The 22,375-nt window shown below is 53.1% G+C and overlaps 1 protein-coding gene across 1 annotated transcript in view; it reads left to right on the top strand.

Annotated features, from left to right (window-relative positions):
• Positions 1-4,013: 4,013 nt before the first annotated feature.
• The window catches only part of BEAN1 (brain expressed associated with NEDD4 1), a 38,861-nt gene continuing 20,499 nt past the window's right edge, over positions 4,014-22,375 (top strand). The window contains exons 1-2 of the mRNA XM_028477532.1: positions 4,014-4,039; positions 5,143-5,546. Coding sequence (XP_028333333.1) covers positions 4,014-4,039; positions 5,143-5,546 — 430 coding nt within the window. The remainder of the gene's footprint in view (positions 4,040-5,142; positions 5,547-22,375) is intronic.

Genomic DNA, 22,375 nt, shown 5'->3' with positions numbered 1-22,375 from the left:
ACATCTATCTCCAACTGGTTCATCTCTCTCCAGCTCCAGGGCCACCATCACTTCTCTCCTGAGCTAGTGTGCTCACCACCTCTCAGCCTCCCTGCCTCCATCTGTCTTGCCCCCAACTAACTCCCCACTACCAATAAAGCAATCTTCTCAAAACGCAGGTCTGGGGACTTCCCTGGTGGTCCAGTGATTAGGATTCCGCGCTTCCAATGCAGGGGGTGTGGGTTCGATCTCTGGTGGGCAAACTAAGATCCCACATGTCGCACAGCCAAAAAAAACCAAAAAACAAACGTAGGTCTGATTATGCCACCACCACTCCTCCAATATCGTTTAAAACATTCTTATGTCTTCCACTGCTCTCAAGATCGAAAGCAGTCCTGGCCCCTGCCCACTTCTCCCGCCTCGTCCCACACCCTGACAAGGTCAGACCTCCCGTAACTCACTCACGTGCTTCCCAAACTTGTGGCACGTCTCATCATGGCAACTTGACATTTATCTCTGTCACTCTGTGGTTAATGTCTGTCACCCCCTCTAAGCAGTAAGCCCCACAAAGGAGAGACCATGACTATTTTGGCTTTGTTTTGGGGTCAAGCAGGCTTGGGTGCAAATCTGGATTCTGCCCCTAATTAGCCATGTGAACTTGAACAAGTTACTCAGCCTCCATAAACCTCCTTGCTGCACAATAAAAAAAAAAAAAAAATGGAGAAAATATTGTCCCCCTCCACAGGATACCAGAAGGATGGAATTGAATAATGCACGTAGAGTGGCTGACAGAGGGTATGGTCACTGGGAGGACGTGTCATGACTGGCTGGGAACAGCAGCAGAAAGGTGTGCACGCAGACCCTGCTCACCCCGCAGCCAGCTGACCCTGAAATGAACTCTACCCTGAGTACAAATCTTCAAGCAGGCCCAGAAATAGGCTCCCCCAGATGCGCCTCTGGGGATAAGAGAGGAGGGGCTGACTTTTACACTCATTACCTGGGGACCTTCTCTCAGGGCCCTGGGGGGGTGGCTTCCCTCCTGAAAGGAGACAGCGAGGGGCAGCCTGCCCCAGCGCTCCACCCGGGAGAAAGGGTGTTCGGGGCCTATTCAGAGCCCAGAAGGGTTTAGGAACCCAGAGACCAGCCTTCTTAACAGGTCCATTTCTTTAAGTCCCCTCCTCCCTCAAGAGCCTGTGGTGGCTCCCCGCTGCCTACAGCATCAGGTACAGTCTCCTCTATCTGGAATCCCACCTCCATCCTCCGTCTGGCACCTGGCACCCCAGAGCCCACCCTTCATCCAGACAGGCCTCTTCACCAGCCTCCATACTCCTTCTCCACCCCAGGCCCCGCCCTCCATCCTGGAAAGCCTTCTGTCTTCAGGTGTCCCTCTCTAAATCCTTCCCCACCCCTCAAACCCCACCCCCTCCATCTTCCAGAAAGCCCTCTAGGACGGACCCAGCCCGCACTCATTTCTGTCTCTTCTGAGGCCCTTGGGCCTGACGCCTCCAATGAAAGGCTAAGCTCTGATGTAACACAGACCCATCTGGATGCAGTCCCCAGCTTACTACTGTTAAAAGATACATTTTTTAAAGGATAAAATCATGAATGTTATACAAATATAAAATAAACAACACACGTCAAAGATTTCATTTAACGGATTAATTACTTAGGGAAAAATAAGACATTATACACAATTTAAAGGAGAACCCAAAGCACAGCCACAAGTATAGCTTTTAGCTCCCTCTCCGCAAGATCTCAATTGACTTCACCTGATAAAATGTATCTGCATCTTAATGGACAAGAACAATTTCCCATCACAATCAGTTTTCTACAACTTCCAAAATAATAAAACAGCTTAGAGACCATGAAAGCTACAAACTCCTATAGAAACAGACAACCATGTGCCGGGTAACACCGAACAGTCAATTCGAAGGACACCTGGTAATCTTTTCTGCCTATTTTAAAAGTGTTTCATCATCTTACCTGGAGTGGCTTAACCAGGTGTGCATCTCTGGAAAGTCACTTAAATTCGGTGGGTCTCAGTCTCCTCATCCATAAAGTGGGGTGAAAGCACAAAACCCTCCATGCTCTCAGCAGAGAGCAGCTCCAGAAGGCGCTGCCTCCGGTTTTACAGGTGCTTCCTTGCCCCCAGCTTCCTCTCTCTACTTCAGCACCACCTCAGAGCTTGTTGGCCTTGGGAGGGCTCTGGTCCCTGACCTCACCCGCCACCAAGCAAGAACCAAGCCCTCTTCTCTTCCTTCATCCCCCTTAACATGTTCAAGGGGACCATTAGCAAAAATCAGAGGGAAAGAGGAAAAATCTTTTTAAAGCTGGCGGGTTAGTTTTTCCTCCCTCACCTCGTTCTCTTTTTAGAGCATGGTGTACTCCCCACCCCCAAAGCCAAGGCAATCTGGAGAGCTGGGCCTTCTGTAATGTAATTCAAGGCTGGGAAGATGCTTTTGACATAATTCTGTATAAGGGATATACTAGCACAAGGTAACCTTCCTGAAGGGTGTGATGGGATTGACTGATTGACTGATTGCCACGCGGCTTACGGGATCTTAGTTCCCCAACCAGGGACTGAACCTGCGCCCTTGGTAGTGAAAGCGCAGAGTCCTAATCACTGGACCGCCAGGGAATTCCCTGTGCTGGGTTTTTTAAACAGATATCCCACCCAGAGGCCAGACCATCCTGATGGCCCTTCCTCCTTCACTCCTCCACCCTTAGTATCAGAAGATTCCCCCCAACAATAGAATTGATAAGCTGACCATACCTAGGAGTGACAGGGGTAATACAGAGCACACTCTAGGGCAGGTCCCCACAGCCTGGCACCTCACTGTCCTCAGATGGCACTGCATAACCCCTCTCCCAGGCTCCTCCCTCCAGCCTCCCTACCCCGTCCTTGGTGTAGCAGACACCAAATATCACTGTGCTTCCCTGGTGCCCAGGAAATGTCCCTCCTGCAAGTCTGACCCCACACAGAAGAAAGCTTCAAAACTATATGGACATACCCACTGAAATCAAGAATAATCACAGACATGCACAAACTTACCCATGAGGATGTTCACTGTGGTGCTGTCTAGAAGTGTGAAAAACTCAAAACTGAATGCCCAGCAGTAGAGAATTGGCTAAATAAAATACAGTACAGCCATCGGACGCAACGCTAGGCAGCCATGAGAAGTGTGACATAGGAGAGGAGAAAGTGAGCAAGCTCACTCCATTAGGGACACTCGCAGAGATGTGAGATTAAAAAGAAAGAAAAAGGAACCTCAACATTAACAGTGACCAGCTTTTCTGTTCTTTTTTCACCTTTTTATGTTTCTCCAGTGTCCTGCTTATGGATGTATAGACAGGCAAATCAATATAAGCCAACTCCCCAAAGCTAGACCCCAACACCACCATGCCCAGTGGAAACCAATTCCCATTCTGGGCTCCAGTGTGAAGAACAAGCCAGATGTGCCAGCCCAGCGATGCTCAAACAGAGGGTAGAGGGGGATGAACTCTTTATCAGCTAGAGCCTTCCACAAGGCCCCCACAAAATACACATACACACAGTCTTGCCAAAGGGGACAGACTACAGGTAAAACCACTCAACAACCAGAATATCCATCCTGCACAGATCAGCAGGTGTCTGCTTAGGAAGGTCAAGGTCACTTTTAGGAGGGTTGCACAGGCGGCACAGCCCTGGCCTGGGAGTCCTAGAGCCTCCAATCCTAGCTGTCTAGCCCTGGCCTGCCCCCTGCTTTCTCCAGTCCTTTATTTGTTCATCCATAAAATAAATGCATGGGGTTGGACAAAGGGCCTCTCAGGTTCCATTTCCTAGGACTCAGAAATGTTTCCCTTTATTCTGGCCCCATGCCCCACATAGCACACATGCCTCCTGATGGCCCCAGATGGAGCTGGAATCCCTCAGCCTGGGTCCCTCCACACCCCTCAGTCTGGGGGATGGGGTAGGCAGTGCAGGAGGCAGAGCCCAGAACGAACAGTTACCAAAGGGGGCTGGGAAGGGTCCTTACCCACCAAGGCTCTAGACCATGCAGGTCTCTCTGCCTCCACCCAGGTAAGCCCAAGTCATGGTGACTGTCAGAGGTGGGCTCGAGTGAGGTTTGTTTTCTCCACCGGAGCCTGCTCTGCTCCCACCCTCCCTGCAGTGCCACTGTCTGCCTGGCTTCTCTTCTACGCCATCCCTATGGCTCCTCTCCTTCCCCAAGTTTTATCATCAATATGTGCAGCTCCTTATCCTCATGTTTTATTTTTGACAACCACTTATTAGCTGCCATCGACAAAATGGGGGTTAGGAGAATTATCAACAAAGTATTTCATCAATTCATTCATCAAATTTAGAGTGCATGCTCTGTTCAGGCCCCCCAAGGGTCTCCCTCCTGGGATTCCCAGTTAAATAGGGGAGATTAAATAAATGATTCCACAAATAACTGGAAAGCACCAGGACTAGCAATAGCTCAATAAACCAGAGCTCTAGTGTAATAAAGAAAGGGAGGTCTGGCGGATGGGCTGGACTTGTCCAAGGCCCCAAAGTAGAGTGGGGACAGAGCAGGTCCTGAAAGCCAGGAGCCCCTCCCTGAGCCAGGCACCCCTTGAGGCAGGCATGCATCTGCCAGGGTCAAGCTCTATGCCCAAGGTTTGGGGATAGGGGGATACAGAGGGCATAGGATCAGGCCAGGAGTAAAAGAAATAGGCAAGCTGGTCGCTCAGGAGAGGAAGGCTTCAGCCGGGCCTAGCTGACATTCCCGAACACCCTAGAACTCACCGCGCGGCAACTGGGAGCAGGAGGCCCTGCCAGGCTCGTCTGCCCCTCCCAGTGGCCGTGACAGGGGTCCCCTGCCCGGATGCCCAGGCTTCCCTCTGAACAACCTGTCTGGCTGTCCTGCCCTGCACATATCTCCTGTCTACCCTTCTCTGCACATGTCTGAGTCTGCGCCTCTGCTCCCGCCTGTCTGTATGTCACTCTCTACACACGCCTGTCCGTCTGTCCTCACACGTCTGGCTGGCACGCCGGCCTCCTTGCATCTCTCGGCCTCCTCGCCGCGCCGCCCCGCCTGCCGCTGTGTGGGTGTCGGGCTGGCAGTGCGCAGAGGGGCGCGGCTCGGCCCTCCCCCTCCGCCGCGTCCCCCCAGCTCAGGAATGACCCGGGCGGCGGCCCAGCGCTGCTGAGGCCCCGGAGCCGCGGCGCAGGGCGGCGGGAGCGGGCGGCCGTGGCGTGGGCGGCGGCGCGGGGCCGGCGGGCGGCCGGGCGGGGCTGAGGCAGGGCCGGGGCCGGGAAGCCGGGAAGCCGCCGCCGCCACCGCCGCCACCGCCGCCGCCTCGGCCGGGGATCTCGGGCCCCGGGTCGGCTCGGCAGGGCCCCGCCCCGCCACGCCCCTGCGCGCCGAGCAGGCCGAGGCGGAGCGGCGCGCCCCCCGCGACGCCGGAGCCCGAGCCCGAGCCCGAGCGCAGCGGCATCCAAGCGGGAACCGGAGCGGGAGCGGAGCCAGAGCGGGAACCTGAGCTGGAGCCGAAGCTGGAGCCGGCAGTGCGGCGCACGGAGCGGACCGAGGCAGCCAAGCCGAGTAAGGGGCGTGGGGCCGGGGGCGGCGCTGGGGAGGGGCGGGGAGGGGGTCCCGGCCCCCTCCCCCGCGCTCTGCGGCGGCCCCGGCGCAAGCACACACCCGGGGTCGCTCAGCGCGGTCCGCGGCGGAACCGCAGCGCGCTCCGAACTGGATCCCCGCTCTCCCGCGGACCCCGGCCCCGACCCCCGCGCCCCCGGGCGGGCCACCGGGACTCGCGCGGGCCGTGGCTGCCCCTGAGCATGCCATCGGGCCGCAGGGATGGAGAGGTCTCCCGGTTCTTGCCCGACTTGAGTCCCAAACAAACATCCACCCCATGGAGGGAGCATAAGACAGTCTTCACGACCCCGCGCCCTCGGTTTCGCGGACCCCTGAACAACCCACCTAAGAAGGGTAAACTAGGACGCACTTTTGGTCGGGGTAGAAGAGGAAAGGGGCTCCGGGCTTTGTGGAGTTTTAAGCTAGAACCCACCCCCGACCCTCGAGCCGGGAAGTTTGACCCTCCGACGGGCGGGCCACCAGGGCCATGCCCCCGCTTCGATGCCTACCACGCTGGCCTATCTCAGCACCATCGGTGGGAGAGGTGGTGTCCCCGCCGCACCTTCTCCAGCTCCGGGGCCGACTTTCCCTGGCGCGGTAAGCGGGACTCGAGGCTGAGTCCGAGGCGGCTGCTCTGGCTGGCTGCGCAGCGCCAAGCGGTACAGCCGCCTCTCCCTAATCACTCTCGGAAGTTGGGTAGCGCCCACCAGACCCACGACAGACTCGCACGACCCTCCCCCTCTCCCCATCGGCCCGGCGGTCCTGAGGCTGGCGCGCGGAGGACCCAGGGCTGCCCTCCTGATCCCACGCGCCGTGCCAGCGGAGACGGCCAGGCCCAGGCTGGGAAGGGGAGGGCACCAGTGACAGGTGTGCGCGGCAGGGGCTCCAGGAGCTTGGTCCTTGGTCTTGATTCACACAGTCCACGGGCACCTGCCTTGAGCAAGCCCCTCCTGACTCTCCTCAAACATCCTGACTGCTCTACTAGAACAAGTGGCTTCACCTCCCTGTGCCTCAATTGCCTCCGCTGACAAGTAGGTAGGATTCTCTCACGAGCAGAGTGTTTAAGGGCTTTGGAACCAGAGGGTGGGCTTGGCTGACTTCCTAGCCATGTGATGTTAGGCAAGATACTTAACCTCTCTGAGCCTCAGTTTCCCCATCTGAAACATGGGGAAAGTGGGTTGGGAGGATTCAATGAGGTGATGCTTGAAGGGGGCCTAGCATGGTGCTTAGAGCCATCACTCAATTCAGGTTGACTACAGGCGTCGTTCTGTGAAGCATGCGGCACCAGTGGATGCTGAGGCAGAGCGAGTTGCCCTGAGGTGGCGGCGACACGACCCCTCCCAACCCTCCAAGCCCCCCTCCAAGGAGGCCTTTGAATCCCCCAAGGGCTTGCTGACATCTAACTGCAGTGCAAAACCCTCTCTTTAGGGCCTGCCCTTCCTCATCTGTTCCCTCCTCCCTGAGCGCTCTGCCTCCCTACCTGTCATCTCCATCCAGGTTGGGAAAGACTGTATCTGACCAACTCTTTCTTTTGCCCTTGACTGATGTCTGCTGCTCACACTCTGTGTGAGGGAATTCACACCTCCCTCCACTCCGGGGATTGGGGCCTGGGGAGGACTGCTTTCCCTGAGGAGCAATCAGACAGTCAGGTGGCTTGGACGTTCCAGTGGTGACAGTTCAGACAGGCAGTGAAGAGCGGCGGGGGAGCAGCCATCAGGGCAAGGAGCCAGCGGGAGGTCTGAGGGGTCCCAACCCTGAACCTGTGCTGGCCGTGGGGTGTTCATCCAGGCCACTGGGCCACGAGGCACCAGAAATGATAACCCTTGGGGAGGAAATGGAGCCCGTGGCTGACTGAGAGGTTAGAAGTTCAGACCTGGAAGGGCCCCAGGAAGAGATCTGCCCAGTCTGCAGCTGAGGCTTCAGACCCAGAGCAGAACCAATGAGGCCCAAGGCCTGGGAGAGGATGCTGGAATCCTTGGGGTGGCATGGAGGGTGCAGGTAAGCAGGAGCATTGTTGGGAAGAAAACAAATGTCCAGCTTGTGGACACCCATGTTAGTCCTGCTCACCTGTGCCCCAGCTGTGAGAACGGGGAGGGGGGAATGGGGGGGGGGGGTCTGTCCACTTGCTGCCTGGTGGGGACCTAGTGAGACAGACAGAATGGGCTGCGGCTTCAGACCCAGAGCAGAACCAATGAGGCCCAAGGCCTGGGAGAGGATGCTGGAATCCTTGGGGTGGCATGGAGGGTGCAGGTAAGCAGGAGCATTGTTGGGAAGAAAACAAATGTCCAGCTTGTGGACACCCATGTTAGTCCTGCTCACCTGTGCCCCAGCTGTGAGAACGGGGAGGGGGGAATGGGGGGGGGGGTCTGTCCACTTGCTGCCTGGTGGGGACCTAGTGAGACAGACAGAATGGGCTGCCTCCTGGGGGCTGTTTCTACACAAAAACCCCCTCTGTCGTCTTCTTCCTCTGTAGCCTACTCCCACCCCTCCCCCATTCACCCACCAGGGTGTCACATCCCAGCATCTTCCATAATCCTCACCTCTTCTTCCCAAAGGAGTTAATCAGAAACTAATTTAGGAGGTTTGTGTCACCTGGTTCACATAGTGGAGTACAGCCAGGCAGCAACGTGATGGGGATACGGGTACCTCCTTCAGTCTTGGGGAATAATCAGACACACTCAGACGCCTGTTACCTGCAGCCTTTGCCCTGGAAGTGCTCACAGCACAGGGTAAGGGACGAGAAGGTGGCAGCGAGCTCTCAGCCTCCTAAAGGGAGAAACTGAAGCCAGGAGGGCTTCTGAATCCCCCTGGCACAAAGTACAGCTGCGGCTGAGAGCACAGCTTCTTGGAGCTGGACTACCTGGGTTTATGGCTTGTGATTCTGGGCAGGAGATTTACCTTTCAGAGCCTCAGTTTCCTCTTGAAAAGGGGAACAAATAGTCTACATCTCCCAGTATAGTTGTGAGGACTGGAGAAACAATATACAAGAAACACGTGGCAGTGACGAATGGACCCCTCGCAATGGCCTTGCTATGTCTGCATTATGAACATGCACTGAATGCATGCTCTTTCCCAAGCATAAATATTTTCTCTCTGGAGTCTGAGGACAGCCCTCTGATCTAAGTACTATAATTGTCCCTATTTTACAGATGAGAACACTGAGGCTTAGAAAGGTTAAGGACTAACTTTGCTAGGTATAGAAAACTTAAAACATCACTATGACTCATCATAATTTTATGAGTTTGTAAAACTGATAATTAGCACATTGTATCTTAGACGATATGTAATTAGTTAATGGAATGCTTCCTCAATGGATATCTTCAATCATTTTATGTCTATGTGTTAATTGCCCAAGGGCTATAGAATTTTTAGAGACATCTTCATTTTTTTTCTATTCAAACAGTATCAAACTGATTTAAAAGAGCAGCTCCCCCCCATTTATTCCCTATCTCTCTTCTCTCCATTTGTCTCCATAGTGCTTATCACCCCCAACATTTATATATCTTATTCATTTGTTTATTGTCTGCCCTCATCAATATAATGTAAACTCCCCAAAGGCAGGGACTTTTAAACATTTTGCTCACTCTCATATCCCCAGAGACTAGAACAATAACCAGCACTTCGTATGCTTTGCAAATTATAAAGTGTTTTACAAACATAAGGTCTATTATTGTTATTATTATTGCCGAGTGTAGAGCTTGCCTGAAGATAAACCTTAAGGTTCATGGCAGAAACTATTCTCTCAAAAATCTGGCAAATAGGACCTGCTCAAGCACCAGGGAAAATGTGATGAAGGTTAAAACCAGTGGAGATTATTTTCCTAACATATTAATAAAGCTCCTTATCAGTAAGTTCAAAGACAAGTTAATTTTTTTAAATTTTGGCAATAAAACATGGCATGTTCAAAGGCAATTAAATTAGCGTTTAAAATTTCCAATGAGTTAACTATCACTGATTTATTCATTTAATTATTCTTTATTTTGTTAGCATAAAAGGTGTTTTCAAATCTTCATTTTAATGATTTTTTTTCAGATTATAAAAGTAATACATGTTCATTGAAGAAAATTTGGAAAATCATTTTTAAAAAATAAAAGAACATAAAAAGCCTCCTCAATTCCACCACTGCCCAGAGAGTACGTGACTGTGGATATTTTAGTCTATTTCCTTTTAATCTTTTTCTATGTGTGAATATTTTCTCTAGTTTTTTTTTTTCCTTACAAAATAAGGATCATATTGTAAGCAGAGTTCTAGAACCTGCTTACCTGGTGGGGTTTCCCCCCCCCCTTAACAGTATACTGAAAGTCTTTTATGTTATTAAAATTTCTTTAAAAACATGATTCCAAGGCTATACAATATTGCATTATAAGCATATGCCAAAATTTTCTCAGCCTCTCCTCTCCTATGGAACACTAGGGTCGCATCCGATGTTTCACCGCTGTAATAATACTTTCCTATGCCCTCTTTGGTGTTTTCTGGGCCCTGAATCAGGTTTCTCTACACCCTTGGTCAGGACCTATTTGCTGATTTGCAAATGGACCGGTTTATGTAGTTAGTCAGTATATCAAGTCTTAGAAGTTGGGCCTTGGTGGCAGCGGGGAAGGCAGCTGATCCAATAGAGGACTACTCCAGGTAAATCAAGGCAACCTGAAGACCCAGTAACGTCCAGGCATTTCCTGACCAACACAGTGTAGCACACATGTGGCCAGATGTTGCATGGGGACAGAAGGCCTCTTTGCTGCAGAGGCTGCCACACACTTGGATCCCTTTTCTAACATCAGGACCAAGTTACTTGTTTGCAAACCTCCGTGTCCTCTGCCAGCCTCTCTGCCACCGTCCTCTCACTCTTTTTCTCCTCCACTCCTGAGTTCATTTGCTTCTTCATTTAATCACATGAGAAACATTTACAGGCATACCTCGCTTTATTGCTCTTCATAGATATTGCTTGTTTTTACCAACTGAAGTTTTGGAGCAACCTTGCATCAAGCAAGTCTTATCCATGCCATTTTTCCAACTGCATTTGCCCACTTCATGTCCCTTATGTCACATTTTGGTGATTCTCACAACACTTCAAACTATTTCATTGCTGTTGTATTTGCTGTGGTGATCTGTGACCAGTGATTTTTGATGTTACTGTCACGAAAAGATTACCACTCACTGAAGGCTCAGATGATGGTTAGCGTTTTTTAGCAATAAAGTTTTTTTTCTTTTTTTTTTTGGCCACGCCATGCGGCATGCGAGATCTTAGTTCCCCGACGAGGGTTCGAACCCGAGCCCCCTGCATTGGGAACAGGGAGTCTTAACTGGGCCGCCAGGGAAGTCCCAATAAAGTATTTTTAAATTAAGGTATGTACATTGTTTTTTAGATAAATGTCTACTGCAAACCTAACAGACTACAGTATAGGATGAACTTAACTTTGATATGCACTGGGACACCAAAAAAAATCGTGTGGCTCGCTGTATTGTGGTGGTCTGGAGCCTCGCGACCACCGAACCGCAATATCTCCGAGGTATGCCTGTAATGACATCTACCCGCACTTGCCAAGGACTCTTTTTCTCCATTAGGGAAACCATCAGCTGGGTCCCAGACTTAAGACCCGCCTCCCTCATTTCTGAGACTCCTTTCTGTGTTGTCAACTGTAAAATGGGGATTTGTTTTGAGATCCAATGGGCTGAGCAGGCGCTGCAGAGACATGGCCCATCCCGGAGGCCAGCCCCCGCGCGGCCCTGCCCCGTCTGCCGTGGACCCCGGTGAAGCTCAACCCTCCAGTCTGGGTGCCTCTGCCGCGCATGCGCTGACCGTCCTGTCCCCGCTGTTACCTGGCCGCCTCCGCCAGGGATACGGCGCCAGTTCACTAACCACAGGCTCATTGATCGAGATCAGAGTGTCGCAGTGGCTACAGAAAGGAGGTATTCCGGGAGCAGGGACGTGAAGCAAAGTGGGAGTGACGTGGACTCGCCGCCCACCATTCAGCCACTTCAGAACCTGGAATACCGCAGCCCGCCGGCCCGCCCTCCAGTTTCCAGCCAGACAATCCAGTCGGAGATGAGTCACAGGCAGGGACACGCCTCGCCTCAGATGCTGGGTGCTGAGTGAGGCGGGCGTGGGGGGAGACATGACCTGGTGTCAGGATCTCTGTGGGGTGTCCCTGCAGTAACCAAGGGGCACTGAGGGGGGGTGACAGATTCCCTCCCTGCATTGCTCTTCCTCCACCTCTTTGCTTTGGGTGGGTTATGTCACGGAGCCTATGAGTTTTCTCATTTGCAAAATGAAACTGTTACCCACTTCGGGGGACCTGTTGCAGTAATTTCGGTGATCTTAACTGGCACATGCAGGTGTTTGGTGAACTTGAGCCACTCTGAAAGCCAGCGTACCCAGAACATGTCCACATACGGAAATGTCTACCTGACCCATGGCCAAACCTGCCGGCCCCTTGCCAGCCTCCTGGCCACCGGGGAATCTAACACGCTGTCCACCAAACACCCAACCTGACCATGGAAAACGAAACGTAACGCAAGGGTTTTTGGTGCCCCCTGCCCTGGGAGGTCATCTCCCACCTCCCCACACCCTACAAAACCCCAGCCTTCATCTCAGTGTCTCAAGGCCCAGTGGGAGGAAAGAGGGGGTACAGGGGGCCTCTAGGAGAAGCAGGACCTTGGGGACAACTGCTTGAAGTGTTGGAGCTGGTCAGCACCCTCCATGGCATCAGGTGCCACCAGGATAGCCTTACAGTAAGTGTACCTTCAGCATGCGTTTACTAAGAGCCCACACTATGCCAGCTCACTAGAGAGGGAAACAGCCCTGGGACTGTGGAGGTTGGGGCGGAAGCCAGGACATTTTCCTGAGGGCACTGGGAGCTGTGGAAGACTTTTCAGCAAGTGACATAATCCATTTTGCCTTTAAGAAAGACCTCTCTGGAAGCAGCGCAGATGACCTGTCGGCCCACTTACATCCTCCTCCAGACTCACACGCGGCCACAGCGCACACCAGCACACCCGCAGAAATGAACACAGACACACGTACACACATGTATTTTTAGAAAGCACAGATCCCAGGCCCCGAGATGCTCTGTGAGTTTTCTGGTGTGAAATCACAGTTCCCCAAGCAGCCCGCCACGCCGGCCTGGGGAGATCACATCCTACCTTCACTTCCCCCATCAGAACTCTTGACTGGGTTTCTATGGGGACTGGGAGTGGGTGTCAGGCCAGACTGGGGTTCACACCAGGACAGGCCGAGCTGGAGAAAGCCACCTGAAGAGGGATTCCCGGGTCAGTGGCAGTGACGGCCCCCTCCCTCCCACCCCCTTCAGGCAGCAGAATGAACATTTTGCAGCCACACACCTCCTGCCAGGGGCTTTCCGTACATAACCCCCGTCCTCACGGCAGGTTAAGTGTTCTTACCCTGCTTTCCCCAGGAAGACACTGCACCTCAGAGAGGTGAAGTGCTTTGTCCAAAGTCACACTGCTAGGAAGTGGCAGAGTTGATATTAGTACTCAGGAATTGGACTTCTGAGCTCAGGCTCTCCAAAGATAGGTGTTTGATTTGTTTATTAAATAGAATAATCAGTTATTAGTGTAGTTTGGCCAATTGGCCCCGTCAAAACAGGGGACCCATTTGGAGAAAAAAAAATATGATAAAAGGGATCCCTGGAGGAGAAAAGGGTGGGACCTCTGGACCCGCCTCTTACAGAAAAGTTCTGTCCACAATGATATCATCCCCAGGATCAGGGAAGCCGAATGCCCCCTGGGACCTAGAGGGGCCAGGCTCTTTTCCCATTGGCTTGTGACTGACAGCTTCCCCTGCTCGGCTCCACATCCATCCAAAGGTGCAGTTTGATTTCTGCAAGTGAAGTGACCGCACTCCCTAGAAATAAGAACTATAACTCCCTAATATTCCCACAGCCTCCTGTCACCTGGGGACATACCAGGAGAGACTGAATCAGTTCAGATCTCCAGCAGCATGGGAGGATGGATTACTTTCTGAAAATGTCTCCTCCATTGCAAATGGGTGTTAGAGTGACCTGGCAGTCCTTTGCTGCACAGACATCCTGACACCTGGATGTTCACTTGGGGGTACAGGGGGAATTGGGGAAGAGACCGTTTCATTCTCTAGGTCCTTATTTCTGAATTGGTATTTTAATATATTAGGTGCCTTTTAAAGGAGTGTGCTGGCTGACAGTGTGGGCTTTGGAGTCAAACAGACCTGGGTTCTAGTCCCAGCCTGTAATTAGAAGCTGTGTGACCCTGGAAAGCTTCATAACCTCTCTGAGCCTCAACTGCCTTATTTTTAAAATGAGAATGAAAAGAGCAGAGCATCTTCCTCTTAAAACTGTTGCGAAGATGATGATGATTGATGATGATGATGATGATGATAAGGTTTGAGCTAGGCATCTATGAATTCCCTTCCAAAGCCAGCTGTGGGACCTTAAACTAGTCCCTCACCCTCTCCAGTTCTCAGTTTCCCCTTCTGTGAAATGAGGACATTGAACTGATCTTTAAGGGTCTTTCCAGCCCTGACAGTTACAAGATTCTCAAGGGTCCACCCAGGAGACAGATTCCCCCCTTCCGCCGACCACTGAGAACCCAGCATACATTTGTGCCACCCCTGCCCAGAACCCCCATATTCTGCAGCCCAGAGCCCTCCAGGCCCCCACCCAGACTAGGCCCATGCTCTCAAAGTCACCATCCTCTCCCCAGAGGTTGACAGCCCAGGGTACACGAGCGCCCTGCAGGGTCAGTAGGTGCTGTATGGGCGCCCCCATCACCTGCCTGTTTGTGTCTCTGCAGGTGAGCGGAGGGTCCTTCCCTGCGAGAAGTCAGAGCTGTGCACGTGGGCAGGCTGGCTCCGCTGTTCTGCTCCAAGGATTACATGTCCTTCAAACGCCCCTGCCCCTGTAAGTCTCCTCCCCACATCTTCCCATGGACCAGGGCCAGGTGAGGGCAGAGTCAGGACTGCAGAGAATGTCTCTAGGATGTTTGGCCAGAGAGCTCCAGGGGTCTGATCAGGGTGTGATGTGATATGACGGATGGGGGGAGGGCAACACAGAAGACTCCTGACATCTGCAAGAGACATCTCACTTTGCGAATCCCTCTGTATGAGCACTTCCCAAAGTGTGGTTCAGGGCTCCTCCAAGGGATATTAATGGGGTTACTTTTTTTTTAATTCCATGGTCAAGTGAGTGTGGGAAATGCTGAGTGAGACAAGTCAAGTAGGTTTTGCTGGACTTTTCAGAGCCTTTAATATGGTGCTGTGTTGTGAGGCTCCATAGGAAAGAGAAAGCCCAGTGGTCTTCCCAAATCTAGTTGACCACAAGGAATGTCTCACGGGATGGGTGCTCCACAGAACACACTCCTTGGAGTTCAGTGTACGAGAAAACCCTTCCTGGAGTAGCCCCACCATGCAGCCCCTCATTTACTAATTCATTTCCATCTAATGAAGCCATAGATGATTTTGCCCGTAACATTCTTCTCATGGCTCCCTGATGCCCACGCGTCTAGAGGATGGACACAATCAGGTGTACCGCGGGGCTCAAGGTCACAGCCCCTGGGGCTCACTCCCCTAGTCGTCATCAGCCCCGCCTTCACCGACTCATGCTGCCACCCTTACCCCCAGAGTCGCCTTCACCTCTCCCCCTGGCAGCCACCTGCTTCCTCCCACGATGTCCCCTGAACCCCCTCGAAGCCACCATCGTTTGCTGCAGTTTGGGAGGACGTGCATAACCCCCCCATCCCTTCTCCGTGGTGAGGCGGGACTGTGAGTCTGTGTGAATTCAGGGCCCCCACCTTAGCCTCCCCCTACTTGTTGCCTCCCTTCGGCCAGCTCACCAGTGTCTGTTCAAATGTGCGCCATTGGTTACATGTCCCGAATCAGGGGGTTGGGGGCCTCTCTTGCATAGAGTCGAAATCCCAACTGTCAACTGTTTGAACATCAAAGGGCTGCTGTAGCCGGGTGGGGAGAGCTGGCCCCTCCGTCTGGGAGCGATCATCACCAGGTGGGCCGGGGAGGGCAAGGTGGCAATGGGTTCATTGTGCAAAGAGTGGTGTTCAGGGGGCGGGGGAGCCCAGCCTGGCTGCTGGCTGCCATGGGTACCGAGGAGGGCATAGGTCAAGAGTGATAAGCTTTCTGATAGATAGGACAAGCTCAATAAATTATTGTTATTGTTGTCACCATGGTTGCTGTTGTGGCATAATCAGGTGTCAAAGCCCCAGCGCAAGGCCAGGTGGGAAGGCTGCCACAGGGGGAGCAGGTCGGAGCCCAGGGACACCTGACCCACAGAGGGTCAGGGTGGCTGTGCCCTCACTCCTGGGAGCAGCCGGCAGTGGAGAACGCTGGGGCTGCTGAGTGCGGAGGGCTTTCCAGAACCTTCTGGGCTCAAGCCAGGCCCTTCAGAGCCCCGCCCATCTGCACTAATAGGGGCCGACACCCCAGGACAGGGCTTTGTGCATCCAGCTCCTGAGGACTCCAGGGTATGGTCATGGGTATTCTGGGCTGGTCAGAAGCAGTTCCTGCACGTCTCTGAATTCCCCTCTCCCCTCACCTCACCGCCCCGCCCCACGCCGACAGGCCCAGCGCCTAGCATGCAGTAGGCACTCAGTTCGTTGAATAAATAAATGCACAGTCAGACACTGTGGATGAGGTGCTGGAGGGGGAGAAGCCGAAGCTCCTGACTCTGCCACCAGATTCTCTCTGTGGCTTTGGCCAGCCCGTCCTCATCTCTAAAATGAAGGGGACTGAGGCCAGTGGGTTCCAGGAGCTCAGGGCAACTGTGAGGCTCCTTGGAGGGGGAGGGGAGCCCAGGCAGGCAGAAACCAGGAGCCCCACCACCCATTGCTTCAGCCAGAGCAGCTCTGCTAACATCTACAGGTTGGGGTCTGTTCAGATTTCAATTGGAGAAGGGTGTCCCAGGCAATGGCAGGCTGGGTCCCATGGGGCTGTCCAGGCCCACCCCTTCCTCCATCATCTCTCCCCTTCTCTGCCGGGTTCTTCTCCTCACGTTGTCCAATCAGACTCTTTACCTTTTCTCTGCACTTGTCTAAGAAGTGCTCACAGCACCCCTTTCAGCACCCTTAGTCTGCTTCAATCTGGCTCCTGCAACCCCACACCAACACCGCATCCGCATCTGTGTCGCTAAGTCCATCCCAGAGTTTCCAGTTCTCAGCTGCGTCTGACGCTGTCGGTCACATCGGTCTTCTAGGTAACTCCTCCACTGGGTTCCTGACTCTGAGCCCTCAGGTTCTTCTCCAGCCCCTCTGGCTCGCTGGGCTCTGACCATCCACTCCTGGTCTCCTTTGGTGCTGGAGCTGGGTGGATTCTTCCTGTACCTGCCCTGGGATGCTGGGTCCCCCAAGACTCTAAGCCTGCTGGCCTTCTCGCCCCAAACACTCCAGCCCATTTCATGCCCACTCTGCTCCCAACTGCAGCGTCTGGGCCGGCAGCTTCCCGGCTCTCTCCCACCCCAGTTCCGCCTGAGCTTCTGATCCCTTCTGCCTTCTGCTGCCTGGCTCCCCTGGGCAGCCCCCGTCTCCGTTGCTCGAATACAGCCTGCCCCAGACGGAACTCCTTGTCTTTCCCTCCATGCTGGCTTGCTTGATTTTGCTGTCTTGGTTTAGGATACCACCATCACCACCACCATCACCACCACTCAGTTCTTCAGGCCAGAAATCTGGGAGTGACCGTCAATTCCCCTCCAAAACACCCATCATTGCCAACTGCCCAAGGAGACCCCGGGGTTTCCAAACTGGGTCAACAGATCTCCCTTCTGACTTCCCCCCCATCCGGGCCCCTCCTCAGACCCAACCTGAAAATTGCTGCCTCAGTAGATGTTTATGGAACAACCAGACAAGTGAGCAAATTGAGGTGAAGCAGATGTCTTACGGGCGGCCTCCTGGGCTCGCTGACCAGAGGCCTTCACGCAGGTTCTGGAAGGGATGCGGAACCACAAGAGCCCCAGACATCCACATACACCTGACCCGGAGCAATAAAGGATGAAGCCCTAAGTCCCAGGAGGGCCCTGCCATGGACACACACCCTCTTTTTCTTAGCACCTCCTTTCCCGCTCTGTGAATTTAGACACCTAACAGGGAATCCTTGAACCTTCTTAGCTCACAAAATTATCTTGCTCAGTACACGCAAAGATGCCAAAGACCATTAAAACCTGGAAAACTTAGGATAGGAATCACAGCTTGTTCCTGTTTAGGTTTCCACACCCCTACACCCTGCCGATTGAGAAGGGCAAAAAGGAAAGTCCCCAGAAAGAAAAACGAGCCCTAGAGTTTCCCAAGCAAGACCCATCTCCTAGGAGTTAGAGTTCAGGAGGTCAGGGAGAGTCAGCAGGGCACGTGGATCCAGGGCAGGGAGGAGTAGGGCGATGGGCAGGCATCTGCCCAGTACCCACAGATTCAGACACTGGGTGAAGTGGGGCCATCCACTGGCCTCTCAGGAGCTGGCCAGCCATGAAGCAGACCAGGCTTGGCCCACTCCTCCCAGGCCCTACCACATCCCCGGCCCCATCTTACCTTCCAAGCATCTTAGCTCATCTCAGCCCCTCGCAGAGACAGCCCCAGCAGACCTCTATGCCCCTCTGCCCAGTCAAGCAGATGAAAAGACCAAGGCAGGGAGAGGAGGCAAGAACAGAGGAGGGGAAGCCCTGAGGGTTTTGGCCACAAGGCTGAAGGAGGGAAGTCAGGTCGTCTCCCTGCAAGTGCAGGCCTGTGAGCCATTTCCAGCCTTAAGCACTGAGCGAGGAGGAGGAGGACCAGCCTGGCTCCTCAGAGAGGCTGGAGGCGTGGGAGCTTCCTCCATCTGGCCCCAGCTGGGCAGGGCAGCCCAGGATTCCCCCAGGACCCAGGCTCCAAGAACAGATGCTTCACAGCCTCTTCTTCGCCACCAGCACATGGCAGCTCCACAGAGCTCCCTGTGAGGTGGAGGTGGCCTCAACAGACGGATCTGGGGGAGGAGGGACTTTGGGGCCACAGGGGAGACTGAGCCTGTAGCCAAGCATGAAAGAGAGCCACAGAGAAATCAGGTGGGGCTTGTCTCTGCTAAGCTCACAGGCTGCCCACAGGGCTGGAAGGAATCGCAGCGTGAAAAAGTCTCTGGATGGGCTTGACTCTCCCTCAGAGTTGGTGTGATGTGATAGACAGTGCCTGAGTTCGAGTGCAACATGGCACTGACACTAACAGCTGTGTGATCTGGAGCAAGCTATTTAACGTCTAGAAACCTCAATTTGCTCATCTGTAAAATGGAAATAGTCATAATAGCCTTTTGGTTTGATGCCCAGATGTGGTGTACCACAAGGAGCATCTAGCTTGGTGCCAGGCACTGAGAAGATGCTCAAGAAACTTGAAAGTCTTGTCTTTTGACCACCCTCTCTTTACACAGCTTAATATTACCCAAGTCTTTGGTAGCGGAATGCGGGAAATGAGGAGAGATGGGGACTTTGGAGATGAATCCGGGGTTTGGACCGGACACTCCTGTTTTCTGCTCTGCTCATTGTAACTGTTACCTCTGCAGAGACTTCGCTGTCAACAGAAGGAAGGACTTGAAAGCTAGGACGGCAAATGATGGGGCACACTCTGCAATTTACCACTCCTCTGCCCAGAGCAGACATTGCTAATCAACTGCAGTGCTCTTTCCTACTGAGCCTGAATGCAACCTCAGACTCCCTCTGAACACGTGCAGGCACTACCCCATAATCATTAGCCTGTGAAATGAAACCTTTGTCCATTCCTTGCTGAGGTCCGATTTTGGAATGGGCAAGGGAATAGAAGGAGTGACTTCGGCTAGCCATGTCTCTCTGAGCCTCAGTTTCCTCATCTGTAAATTGGAAGTTGAAAGGACTGTCCACCTCAAGACGGTTGCTCTGAGGATCAAATGAGGTATCACAGGTAAAGGGCTTACAAGGCCTTCCGATCATTTCTTTATGTGGCCTTCTTGCTTCCTAGAAGCAACTCTGCACAGGAGGGGTCAGTGTGGCCATTTCAGGCCTGAGGAAACTGAAGCTCAAGGACATGAAGAAGCTAGTCTAGGTGACACAGCTGGAAAATGGTGGGGGTCAGGGATACACCCCAGGTGAGTCTTTCCAGGGCTCAATTTTGGATAATCTGCAGCTGGACAAAAAGACAAGGGTAGAGTCAAGTCCGCTCCTTCACCCCCACCCCTTGAATGGAGAGTCCATTCTGCAGCCCCATAAACATCCTGGCTGCCCCTCCTCAGAGCTCTCTGGTTGAGCTCAGAGTCTGACTGTAGTGAGTGCTCAGCATCTGATAGCTAATCTCAGTTTTAAATGCACCATCATTTTATATTAGAGTCCTTGGCAAGAGGGCATCAACCTCAGCTTGAGTGCTTAATGTAGTACTAATAACAGTAGCAGTATCCCCAGCTTTTGCAGAGCACTCCTTGCTGGCAGAGTTTCTGCACTTCCCCGTCCCCTGGCAGCGGGCTCCCTGGGTGACCTCATCCACCTCATGGTACTGAGCAGCTTCCATACACTGACAGTCCCCAAATTTACATCTCCAGCTCCAGACTCTCCCTGAACTCCAGACTCAGATATCCAACTGTCCACCCCATATCTCCACTCGGATGTCCACTCGGGGGTCTACAGCTTATCTCAGATAGAACATGTCAAAACCTTACATCTTGACTCACAGACCCCACCCAAGCTGCCTGTCATCTTCCCCATCTCAGGAAATGGCAGCTCAGTTCTTCCAGGTGCTCAAGCCCCAAACTTTCTCAGTTTTTACTGCTCTCCTTCTCATCTACCCCCAAACCAATTCATCTGAAAATCCTAACAGTTTCACTTTCAAATCTGACCCCATCCTGCCACCTCCACCTTTAAGCCCCAGGACCAAGGACACCATCGCCATCACCTGTACCACTGCCCTAGCCTCCTAACTGGCCTCTTTGCCTCCCTCTTGTCCCCCTCCGGCCTATTCTGCCACAACCCTGGAAGCGTGGAAAAGGGAAGGATCTAGAGACTGAGTGTTGGGTTGGTTTCTGTATCTAGAAATCTTGCCAAGGAAACCATGACCCCCAGAGTTGTCACCCACAGCACCCCAAAGTCAAGTACACTGGAGAGGACTGACCTACAAACAGCGATGTGTAAGGACATTGCCATTTCTTTGCCAAGGGCTACCCTAGATTGGCTACCCCTCCTGCACCTGGAACTGTGCCCAGGGTGATTAGGAAAGGCTGGGCTTCCTCTGTGATGTCACCACAGAAGTGTGCAGGCCTGCACACTTCGCAGACAGGAGAGAGAGGCCCCAAGAGAGAAGTCACATGCCGCATGGACTCAGGGGCTACCGACGGGGGAGACAGGATTCAAAAGCAGGGCTTCCAGGCCCAAGCCCAGGGCACTGGCCACGCTAGTCCCTCTGAGAGCTTGATACATTTTCACCTCCCAGAGTTCCTTCTATTTGCTTCTCTCTGCATTTAAGAACCGTGTCCTCCATTAGCCCCCAAACCAGCAGCTTCTAAGGGCTGCCTGACCCCACCTAGACTACGTGGCCGTAGGTGACCTCCAGGCCTTGCTCGAGAGAGAGTCATCCCAGAGCTTTCCTCTGCCCATCCGCCAGGGCCTTCAGCCACTGGATGACGCTTGTCTCCCCTAGGAATGGGGCTAAGGCTGGGGATGTAGTCTAATACAGTAAAAACAGCAAGAGTTGAAAGACGCAGGTTCAAAAACCATTGGAGCAAATGTATTTAAATCATCGAAGCCTCCGTTTTTTCAGCTATGAAATGGGATTATGAGACCCAGTTTCCAGGGTGACTGAGAGTTTGGTGAGCACATAGATGCTCAGTAAGAGTTTGTTCTATCTTTCATCTCTGGCTCTTGCATCCCACAACGAGAGCTGCAGAACTCACTCGGTCTTCCCTGCAGGGTCCTCCCAAGACCGTTCCAAGGGGAGATCACGTGTTCCCTCTCCCTTCCCAGCCAGCCCCAGGCTGGTGTTGAAACACAACATGGCATGCTTGGCCACCTTCATCTGACAGGCTCTAATCAGGGGCCAGCCAGATGCCAGCCTTTCACCAGATCCCATCACAGGCACGCAATGGGACAATGCAAGAAAACGTGTTCTCCCTACCTTGTAGACTGGATGTAAGAGGTCCTTTGCTGACCCTTTAGGACTTACCCTGGGACTCTACCCCAACTGCCTCACACCAGAGGGGGAGAAACTGAGATGCAGACTGGGGACTGGACCAGGTCACCCAACGTGTTTGTGGCTGAAACTTTGATGCTCCCAGCCTGACTCCACATAAAGTGCTCCTTCCACATGGAGCCTACTCCTCCCCTGTTCTCAGTGAAGATGCAGAAAAAGAGCAGCCCTCTTTTGAAAGTGAAACTGTGACAAAAGCCACGTCTTTTTCTTTTTTTAACAATAAAGACATTTATTATTTCCCAATAGGGAGGGAAGTCCTGAGACGGTTCTCAATTTCAGTGGTCAAGGATGGACATCATTAAGGACCCAGGTTCTTTCCATCTTCTTGCACCAACATTTTCTGTATTGCAAGATGACCCCCGTCAGGGACTTCCCTGGTGGTCCAGTGGCTTAAACTCCGCGCTCCCAACGCAGGGAATCTGGGTTCAATCCTTGGTCAGGGAACTAGATCCCACATGCAGCAACTAAGAGTTCACATGCCACAACTAAAGATCCCGCATGCAGCAACAAAGATCCAGTCTGCCACAACTAAGACCCAGCACGTCCAAATAAATAAATATTTTTTAAAAAAAGATGGCCCCCATCAACCCAGGCAGTGAGGCAACTTTTCCCAGAAGTCCCCCAGCACACCACCCCCA

Source organism: Physeter macrocephalus, chromosome 17 (genome assembly GCF_002837175.3).
Source record: "Physeter macrocephalus isolate SW-GA chromosome 17, ASM283717v5, whole genome shotgun sequence".
In the NCBI taxonomy this organism is placed as follows: Eukaryota; Metazoa; Chordata; class Mammalia; order Artiodactyla; family Physeteridae; genus Physeter; species Physeter macrocephalus.
Note: the sequence above shows the minus strand (reverse complement) of the source record. Positions and strands in the feature narration are given on the sequence as shown.